Source organism: Sus scrofa, chromosome 13 (assembly GCF_000003025.6).
Source record: "Sus scrofa isolate TJ Tabasco breed Duroc chromosome 13, Sscrofa11.1, whole genome shotgun sequence".
Classification (NCBI taxonomy): Eukaryota; Metazoa; Chordata; class Mammalia; order Artiodactyla; family Suidae; genus Sus; species Sus scrofa.
The window spans coordinates 197971628-197982631 of record NC_010455.5 but is presented as its reverse complement, the minus strand read 5'-3'; the positions used below and the strand labels follow the sequence as shown (position 1 = coordinate 197982631).

At 48.1% G+C, this 11004-nt stretch overlaps 1 protein-coding gene across 1 annotated transcript; it reads right to left on the bottom strand.

Annotated features, from left to right (window-relative positions):
• Positions 1658 to 2883, bottom strand: KCNE2 (potassium voltage-gated channel subfamily E regulatory subunit 2). The gene has a single exon (XM_021070947.1). The coding sequence runs from the start codon at positions 2485 to 2487 to the stop codon at positions 2116 to 2118; it is 372 nt and encodes a 123-aa protein (XP_020926606.1). The 5' UTR covers positions 2488 to 2883; the 3' UTR covers positions 1658 to 2115.

The window sequence follows — 11004 nt, the reverse complement described above, 5'->3', positions numbered from 1 at the left end:
CTTTTTTGTTTTTTGTTTGCTTGCTTCTTGTCTTTTTAGGGCCACACGGGTGGCATATGGATGTTCCCAGGCTAGGGTTGAATCAGAGCTGTAGCTGCCAGCCTATGCTACCGCCACAGCAACACCAGATCTGAGAAGCGTCTGCAACCTACACCACACGCTGGAACCTTAACCCACGGAGAGAGGTCAGGGATGGAATTCGCATCCTCATGGATACTCGTGGGGTTTGTTACCATTGAGCCACAACAGGAACTCCCAAGACTCCTTTTTGAGTTTTGTCTTAGTGCCCTGAGCCCTGAGGCTCTGCTCACAATTGCTCTGCCTTGGCTGAGTAGATGGGAAATAAGGAAGGAGAAGAGTGTAAGCAAAGAGGAATGAAGCTGCACAAAGCTGCACAAAGCGCCAGCCCGTGCATCTGTCTTACCATTGACTTTCTCTTCCCAGTCCTTCTGCCCTGGCTCTAGCTCTGCCCACTTTATGTTGATCTCCAGTATAACTTTGTCACATGATATCATCATGATGTGTATGTGTCTGATTCCCTCTCTGCTGAGTGAGTGAGTTCCTCCAGCTCAGAGAGTCACATGCGTCTCCAAACTCCTGGAGTCTAAGCCAGTGACCCACATAGATAGACAGTAAATGTTACTGATCGAGTTAATGAATCAAGTCACCTAATATGTGGACTGGAGATTCTCATCTATCAGTGAAATGATGTGATCAGAATATGATAAGCTCCAAGATGCCCTCCAGCCCTGACACCCTAGGAAATCATGAACCCCAAAGTTCAGAATAAGAAGTTCTGGTCTAGCTCTTCAATAGATACCCGCCATTCAGACACTTTTCTGTACATCGGTGAAAATAAGTCTCTTGAAACGTGAGTGAAACTAAGTTAAGTGTAAATAGAAAAAAATAAACTGAGTGAAAAGATTGAATTGTTTATACAGTAATGTTTTAATATTATTTTTTTCTATAATAACAAGAATTTTAAAAGGTCGTTTTCGGTAAAATTTTAAATTAATTGGAAAATATGTTTCTGTGGCACCAGGTCATTCTTCAAGATTCTTCTTTGGTGTGGACTCCTTGCCCTTGTGAAATATTTGTTCTATTTTCAGACTTCCAAATAAGCTCCGTGCTGGGGAAGAGACATACCCATGGTTCTGTTCATTCATCACTGCAGCGCCTCTATTCATGAATTACTAAATAAGTGCCCCATGTCAATCTGGTGAGCTAATGATAGATTTTTGAACCTCAGCATCTGGGTAATACACCCGGTTTATTTATAAATTGCATTAGTCACAGACAAAATGCTTCTTGAGAAAGAAGATTCAATGATTTGTTCCTCTCTCCTTTCTGTCCCACTGCCACTGCCCAGGCACTCTACTTCAAATTTGGCCTTATTTCTACGATTGACATTGATTTTTTTATTTTTTATTTATTTATTTATTTTATTTTTTTTAATTTATTTTCCCACTGTACAGCAAGGGGGTCAGGTTATCCTTAGATGTATACACTGCAGTTATAGTTTTCTCCCCCACCCTTTCTTCTGTTGCGACATGAGTATCTAGACATAGTTCTCAATGCTATTCAGCAGGATCTCCTTGTAAATCTATTCTAGGTTGTGTCTGATAAGCCCAAGCTCCCGATCCCTATTTTTTATTTTTTTAAATTGTTTGGCTGCCCCATGGCATATGGAGTTCCTAGGCCAGGAATCAGATCTGAACCACAGTCGTTAACCTAAGCCTCACCTGCGGCAACAGTGAATCCCTCAGCAGCCCTGCTGAGGAGGAGATCAGGAATCAAACCTTCAACCCGGCTCTCCCAAGACAGCTGATCCCATTGCACCACAGCAGGACTGACATTGATTAAAATGACATCTACATCACTCAGAAAGTAAAAGAAGGCTTTGTCATAAAACGTTGCTCCAATGAGCAAGGATAAAATCACTGAGATTGAAATGTCCTCTATCTTAATTGACAAACCACATCATCTCCATGAAACTTCCCAACAGAGAGCGAGGAACTTAGTGTCTTCTAAGCAATGACAACTGGATTTGCTCCATGGCACAGGTGTCTCTTCATATTTGCATGTCAGCCGTTGGCTCTGTGCCTCTCTCGCTGATCAAGGAGACCTTGTGGGCCCTGCTGCACCAATGTTCTCGTGGATGGTGGCCCTTGATTCTTCTAGGTTCAGAATTTGACTCTTGTATTTCCCTTGCCAGTCCTCCACGATGTACTGGTGGTAGGGGTCGTTGGAGTGTTCTCGTCGCTTGGATTTCACCGTGCTCACCAGGATGGCTACGATGATGAAGGAGAACATTCCAATCATCACCATCAGGTACAGGATGACGTAGTAGAAGTTCTCGGCATCAACCTTGGCTTGCAGGGCCTCTTGCTCCACTGTCGTGTTCCTGCGCCAATTGTCCATATAAGTAATAAAAATCCTTCTGAAGACGTCTTCCAGGGTCTGTGTCAGATTGGATAGAGTAGGCATATTTCCTTCCTGCTGCAATTTAAAGAATAAAATAGATGGACAAGGTTAAGAGAAAATGGATTCTTGGAGTTCCTGCTGTGACACAGTGGGTTAATGATCTAGCTTGTCTCTGTGGAGGTGCCAGTTCAATCTCCAGCCCAGAGCAGTGGGTTAGGGATCCAGCATTGGTGCAGCTGTGGTGTAGATTGCAGATGCAACTCAGATTTGATCCCTGACCCCCTGGCTCGGGAACTTTCACGTGCCACAGGTGTGGCTGAAAAAGGAAAAAAAAAGAAAACTGATTCTTTCTGCCTTAAGCGATGGAGGGAGGAAAGTAATATTATTTCTTCTTTATCTGCTGGTGATTATGTGAGTGCGTATTTTGTTATTCTTTAAACTTTGCATATATATTTAAAGCATTTTTAGTTTATTTATTTATTTACCTATTTTTTTTTTCCCCAGCTGCACTCGAGGCATATGGAAGTTCCCAGGCCAGGGATTAAACTCCCATCTCAGCAGCCACCAGAGACAACACCAGATCCTTAACCTGGTGTGCCACAGCGGAAACTCCTAGCATGTATGCTGTCTTACGATAAAAGTTTAAAGGAGCACATAAAACTACATGTAGCATGATTCCAATTTACATATGTAAATAAATATGCAGATAAAAATGGAAAAAAGACTGGAAATAAATAGCTTAAAGTGTTAATAGTGGGTGGACTGCTCACAATTTTTTTTCTTATATTTTTCTTATGTCCAAATCTTTCATCAATAATCGTGCATTCCTTACTTTGTTTCTAAATGGATCAGTCACAGTTCCCATTGTGACTCAGCAGGTTAAGAACCCAACATTGTCTCTGTGAGGGTGTGGGTTTGATCTCTGGCCTCACTCAGTGGGCCAAGGCTCTGGCATCGCTGAAAGCTGCAGTGTAGGTCACAGGTGTGGCTCAGATCCAGTGTTGCCATGCTGTGGCATTGGCCAGCAGCTGCAGCTCCAATTTGACCCCTAGCCTGGGAACTTCCATATGCCACAGGTGGGGCCATAAAAAGAAGAAAAAAATAATAAAGGAAGTGGGATGAACGGGGAGTTGGGGTTGGTAGAGGCAAACTATTACATTTAGACTAAATAAGCAATGAGGTCCTACCGTACAGCACAGGGAACTATATCCAGTCTCTTGGGATAGACCATGATGGAAGATAATATGAGTAAAAGAATGTATGTATGTATGACTGGGTCACTTTTCTGTACAGCAGAGATTGACACAACACTGTAAATCAACCAAGTGTAGTAAAAAATAAAATCTAAAATAAATAAAACAATCAGTCACTTCGCAAGAGCCAGCACAGTGCCTTATTCACAAAGGATACTCAACAGACCGAATGAGGCAATGACTATGTCTGCTCTGGGTTTTTAGAGAACGCTGAGGCCGGGGTTGCCAGGGGCATTGACTGACTTTGCAATCTGCTCCATCTCCTATGTCTAGGCAGCGCTTGTTCCAAGTATCCCAAACTGATGAGTAGGAACATCCGTACTTGAAAGTGGTACAAAGGAATGACCTGAGGGATCATTCACTTCTCAACTCCCACCCTCTTCTCCATCCTCCACCTCACTGCCTGGACCCCAGCATCTCTCACCTCACTGCCTGGCCCCCAGCATCTCTCCACCTCACTGCCTGGCCCCAGCATCTCTCCACCTCACTGCCTAGACCCCAGCATCTCTCACCTCACTGCCTGGCCCCAGCATCTCTCCACCTCACTGCCTGGCCCCAGCATCTCTCCACCTCACTGCCTGGCCCCAGCATCTCTCCACCTCACTGCCTGGCCCCCAGCATCTCTCCACCTCACTGCCTGGACCCCAGCATCTCTCACCTCACTGCCTGGCCCCCAGCATCTCTCCACCTCGCTGCCTGGCCCCCAGCATCTCTCCATCTTACTGCCTGGCCCCCAGCATCTCTCCATCTCACTGCCTGGCCCCCAGCATCTCTCACCTCACTGCCTGGCCCCCAGCATCTCTCCATCTCACTGCCTGGCCCCCAGCATCTCTCCATCTCACTGCCTGGCCCCAGCATCTCTCACCTCACTGCCTGGCCCCCAGCATCTCTCACCTCACTGCCTGGCCCCCAGCATCTCTCACCTCACTGCCTGGCCCCCAGCATCTCTCACCTCACTGCCTGGCCCCCAGCATCTCTCCATCTCACTGCCTGGCCCCAGCATCTCTTCACCTCACTGCCTGGCCCCCAGCATCTCTCACCTCACTGCCTGGCCCCCAGCATCTCTCCACCTCACTGCCTGGACCCCAGCATCTCTCCATCTCACTGCCTGGCCCCAGTATCTCTCACCTCACTGCCTGGCCCCCAGCATCTCTCACCTCACTGCCTGGCCCCCAGCATCTCTCCATCTCACTGCCTGGCCCCAGCATCTCTCACCTCACTGCCTGGCCCCCAGCATCTCTCACCTCACTGCCTGGCCCCCAGCATCTCTCCACCTCACTGCCTGGACCCCAGCATCTCTCCATCTCACTGCCTGGCCCCAGCATCTCTTCACCTCACTGCCTGGCCCCCAGCATCTCTCACCTCACTGCCTGGCCCCCAGCATCTCTCACCTCACTGCCTGGCCCCCAGCATCTCTCACCTGGCTGATACAATGCAGTTCAACGCCCTCCCCAACACCGTCTCCCCAGAGTCCCCTCTGCCCTGCACAGCAGTCAAGGTGCTCCTTTTAAGGGGAAAAGGGGAGCATATCATTCCTTTGTTTTGAAAACAATGCGATATCTTCCCGTTGTTCTCAAAAATATATCTCATTCCTTAACAGGTTTATCCGGCCTGGCCCTGGGCTGGCCCCTGACCTCCTCTCCAATTATTCTACCCTCGTGGCAACTGGTCTTACTGGCCTTCCTTCCTCCATGTCAGGAGACCTTCTGCTTCAGGACATTTTGCACATTCTGTTCCCTCAACCTGGAATACTTTTCCCTTCTCTTCCCTCTACTATCTCCTCACCCCTTCTGGTCCAGCTTAAATGATACTTCTGAGAAAATTTTCCTGGCCCTGCTCCCAACCAGTCTCCTCCACCTCCACCCCTACTTTTCTCCAGCAGCATCTTACTAGTTTCTTCAAAGCACTCTTCACGATCTGTGGTAGTTGTGTGTGTACATCACAGGTGTGTGTGCGTGTGTGTGTGTGTGTGTGTGTGTGTGTGTGTGTGTGATGACTGGCATACCGTCTTACCCTTCCCACTTGACCGTCATGTCTGTGTGGGACTTGTATCCCCTTTGCCTACCTTGGCGGAGCGAAGGTTGGCACAGAGACTGGCACCTAATGGGCACCTAATGGATGTTTGATGAATCAATGAACGGGGCAGGTCCATGCTGAAACTGGAAACGCAGCAAGAACCAATACGAGACTTCTGTGGGAGCTCAGTGGAGTGGGAGAGACACAAACCAATGAGAGTGCAAGGTGCAAATGGATGTTAAGAAGTGTGAACAGAGGGATAAGGAGCTCAGAGAAGGAGCAGAGCGTGGTTCTCAAATGGGGCAAGTACCAGTGAACAGAACCAGGAGCAATGGAGCAGGGGGGAAGCCTGCTTACCACCGTAACTAAGACAATCTAAGTTTCTTAATCAGATGTTTTCAGTTCTATTATTTGAAGAGCTCTCAGGTCTTCCTCCTTCTCCCCTGCGTGCAAACCTGAGTGCGTTGAAAAGAAACTTAATGGTAAGTTTGCCCCAAAGTACACGCCAGGCACATTTTCCAACCGTGTGACAGAGATGTGTCCCACCCCCACCCAAATAACACAATTCCCTGTGAAAACATTGTAGCTAAGGCGGCTTTAATCCAACACAAGGCTTCACCACTGGCTCCTTAACCCTCGAAGAGCCAATGTCTCCTCCTCTGGGGGGAGCTCCCAACTGTCTCATCCAGGAAAAGGCAACCCACTCCCACCCCTGTGCCCTCAGCACTTGCCGTGCAAATATGTCAGAGCAGGGTCCCTTCACCTACCCGTGTTCACACCCTCGGTTTCTGCCAACTCTTTTCCATATCTTCACCCAATAAAGAAAATTGATTTTTCCTAGCTTTCCCACCCCCCTCCGGCCCCCACTGCACCCTCTACAGAGAACTGGGTTTCCTTCTATGAAGCCAAATTTTAAAATGGGTAGAAGATAGACATAACCAAAGGGGGAAAAAAAAAATTCCCAGGAGTTCCCATCATGGCTTAGTGGTAACAAACCCAATAAGTATCCATGAGGATTAGGGCTGATCCCTGGCCTTGCTCAGTGGGTTAAGGATCTGGCGTTGCCATGAACTGTGGTGTAGGTCACAGGCTTGGCTCAGATCCTGTGTGCTGTAGCTGTGGTGTAGGCTGGCAGCTGCAGCTCTGATTCCACCCCTAGCCTGGGAACTTCCATATGCTGCAGGTGTGAACTTAAAAATAAAAAAATAAAGATCTCAAAGCAATAATTTAAAAATAAATAACTCCCGGAGTTCCTGTTGTGGTCAGTGGTTATCGAATCAGACCAGGAACCATGAGGTTGCAGGTTAATCTCTGCCTTGCTCAGTGGGTTAAGGATCCGGTTGCCGTGAGCTGTGGTGTAGGTCACAGACGCGGCTCGGATCCCATGTTGCTTGCGCTCTGGCGTAGGCTGGCAGCTTCAGCTCCAATTGGACCCCTAGCCTGGGAACCATCATGTAAGAGGGAGCAGCCCTAGAAAAGGCAAAAAAAGACAATAAAATAAAATAAATAAATAACTCTCTCTAAAAAAAACAAAACAAAAACAAACAAACAAAAAAACAGAGTTCCTGTTGTGGCTCAGAGATAATGAACCCAACTAGTATCCATGAGGATGCAGGTTCGATCCCTGGCCTCACTCAGTGGGCTAAGGATCCAGCATTGCTGTGGCTGTGCCATAGGCTGGCACCTGCAGCCCTGATTGGACCCCTAGCCTGTAAACCTTCTTATGCTATGAGTGTAGCCCTAAAAAAGGAAAAAAAAACAAAAAAACAAAAAAAAAAAAACCCCAAGACTCAAAGCAACAAAAAGGAAACAAATAAAAAATCCCAGAAGAGCTAAGTTTGCAAAATAAAGGGCTGGTGGTGACAAAGGACAGTTGGTACCACAGAGGGCCCTGAGTGACTGTGAAGCAGGTGGAAATTGAGACAGGGATGGAGGGAGCCGCTTCTGGGCAGAGAACTGGATCCTTCGTGTCCTTTTGTCTAGGTGGGAATTAGTCTCCTCATTCTGCTTATTGGGCAGTGGTTCTTTGAAGCCAGCGGGTGAGCCCTGCTCCCCACACCCCGCGCCTGAGAGGTGTGACATTGCAGGCTCCTCAGTGCTCTAAGCTCCGCCACCCACCACTTCCCGTGTACCCTCTGTGGGCTCTGCCACTGAGCCTGGCTTGCCAGTGACTCCCCTGAGTGGAGACGGTAAAGTCCCGGTGTCACATGGGAGGGACAATAGGATAGACCACATTCACTGCTCACATCGTACTGTGCACGTTTTCATCACAGCCCCTCTTTAGCTTTTCACCACCTGTGAGAACTCTGGGCCAGGGCCAGGGGCTCCTAAGAAGTGCTCTCAGGGCCTGAAAGATCGTAGGGGACATGGCAGAGGTGTGTTTTGATGTTTAGCAAGGCCAGCCAGGCCGCAGTGCCTCAGGGGAAGCCCCAGTTGTCCACCCTGGAATGAGGACGGAGCACTGCAAGTGAGTACTGAGGGCAGAGTGAAAGCAGAGAGGGTACCATGATTCTTCTGCATGATTTTCCCTGCGGTGCCCTGCAGAAGAAAGAAATGCAGCTCCCTAGCAGAAGGGCTGAGTATCTCCAGACTCACACTTTTTTTTTTTTTTTGACCCCACCCTCAACAGGTATAAGTTCCCAAGCCAGGGATCACACCTGAGCCACAGCTGTAACCAGAGCCACAGCAGTGACCATGCTAGATCCTTAACCCACTGAGCCACGAGGGAACTCCAGGCTCATACATTTTAAAAAGGTGGTTTGCTGGAATTCTCGTTGTGGCTCAGCAGGTTAACCACCCAATGTTTTCTCTGTGAGGGAGCAGGTTTGAACCCTGGCTTTGCTCAGTGGGGTAAGATCTGGCATTGTGGTGTAAGTCACAGATGTGGCTCAGATCTGGTGTTGCCATGGCTGTGGCATGGGTCTCAGCTGCAGCTCTGATTGGATACCTAGCGTGGGACCTTCTCTATGTTACAGGTGCAGCTGTAGAAAGAAAATAGATAAATAAATAGATAGAGAGAGAGATAAATAAATAAGTGGTATTTTTATAGTTTCAGAAATCCAAGTAGGTGGTCATCCCAGCCAGAAGCTTTGCCCTGGCCTCCTAGTCTGGGCTGGAGATACCTTTTCAGTGCTGCTTTTTGCAAACTGTCATGTTGGTTTGCCCGTTTTCAGCTACCCATTGCCTGCATGCTATCCACAGGATGTTCAAAACCATCAAAATAAAATAGAGTATTTTTATTTTATTTTTTTTTGTCTTTTTGCCTTTTCTGGGGCCGCTCCTGTGGCATATGAGGTTCCAGGCTAGGGGTCCAATCGGAGATGTTGCCGCCGGCCTTCACCAGAGCCACAGCAATGCGGGATCCGAGCTGCGTCTACAACCTACACCGCAGCTCATGGCAACGCTGGATCCTTAACCCACTGAGCAAGGCCAGGGATCAAACCTGCTACCTCATGGTTCTAGTCGGATTCAATAACCACTGAGCCATGACGGGAATGCCTCAAAACCACTCTAATAAAGGGTAGATGGTTACTTCCATTTTACAAAGGAGGAAACTGATGTTGAGAGAGTAGGTCCTTTGATTCCAAGGACATGAGGGCTGAGCAGCTAGAGGGCAGGGATTGTTTCAGTTGCCTTTGAACTGGGGACCTGCACCCTGGTTGGTGGACAGCTGACCTTTATTATGTCTTTGGTGAATGAATGAACGCTCTTCTTTTGTGTTCTGCAGAATTCAACTGGAAACTACCACAGCAATGATTTTTAAATTATTTATTTTTATTTTTTGCTTTTTAGGCCAGCACCTGTGGCCTAAAAAGCCACCTGGAAGTTCCCAGGCTAGGGGTTGAATCAGAGATGTAGTTGCAGGCCTATGCCACAGCCACAGCAATGCCAGATCCGAGCCACATCTTCGACCTACACCACAGCTCATGGCAATGTTGGATCCTTAATCCACTGAGCAAGGCCAGGGATTGAACCCGCAACCTAATGGTTCCTAGTCGGATTTGTTTCTGCTGTGCCATGACAGGAACTCTGATTTTATTTTTTCCTAGAAAAGTGGGCACCCACAAAGCTCTATATTCACTTTCAGGGCACCCCTGGGCCCCTCAAGCCCAACCGAGAATCTCTTAGATGAAGGACTTCTGTGCTGAGTTCCCCTAGAGTTGGCTTTATTCCCAGGTGTGGGCAAGGCAGCTTTCCCCTGCCCGTTAGAGCTAACGCTGCTGACTGTTTGTTCAGTTCTTCTCACATGGACCAAACCCCGCTGCTAAGCAGATCAGCGATGCTTTTTGATAAGACTTAATCATGGAACTGAAAAGGGCCCGGGGGGATTAAATGCCTAAGTGCTGATCCCTGGCCAGGCTGAGAAAGTCAAGCCCAGATGCCATCGATGAGACGTGGTTGAGCAGCCCGGTGTCTGCTCCACATCCACAAGCCAAAACCATCCCAGCGTGGGAAAGCTCTTTCCCTGATGGACATTCTGCTCAGACAAACAGATTCACATTTCTGCTACCCAGAATAACTATGTAGCAGATAGACGTTGACTGCCTTTGGTATCAATTCCTCCTCTAAGCAGAGTGTGTACTAGACATTCACCTTAGGAATGTGAAGGCAGCAACTATTTACATTCTGATGAATCACTCGAGGTTGCCGTTGGTAGAGGCTAAAAATGGTCAAACCTTGGCACTTTCATAAAGTTCAAACGCATACACGTGGATCTACATATCCAGGCTTTTTTTTTCTTTTTCTTTTTGTCTTTCTAGGGCCATACCCGCGGCATATGAAGGTTCCCAAGGGGGTCAAATCAGAGCTACAGCTGCCAGCATACACCGCAGCCACAGCAACGCCAGATCTGAGCCGCATCTGTGACCTACACCACAGCTCATAGCGACGCCGGATCCTTAACCCACTGAGCAGGGCCAAGGATCGAACCCGCGCCCTCATGGTTCCTAGCCGGATTCGTTTCTGCTGCGCCATGATGGGAACTTCTCCAGGCGTTTTTTTAATAGATGGTTCTTGCTCAGTCAAAGAACAGGATGGGCCCCTAGAGATCTTTGGGCTGATCTGCTCCTTTGGCAGGTGGAGTAAGCTTAAGCCCAGTGAACTTAAGTCAACTATCCACGGTCACAGTGCTTAGACAGGAGATTGAAGTCCTTTGGGCTGGTGCCCTGCACCCACTCTGTCCTAGCAGAGGTCACAAAATTCAATAACTCCCTGTTTCCATCACCTGTGGTGGGTCAACTCACGGGGTGAAAGAAATGAAACCAAGACCATGGCTTGGGAGTGGCCTAGCTTAAGGATCCAGCACTGTCAC

What these genes read in the sequence shown, in the direction of transcription:
- KCNE2 (XM_021070947.1), bottom strand. Translation starts at nt 2,487, where the DNA reads ATGCCTACTCTATCCAATCTGACACAGACCCTGGAAGACGTCTTCAGA.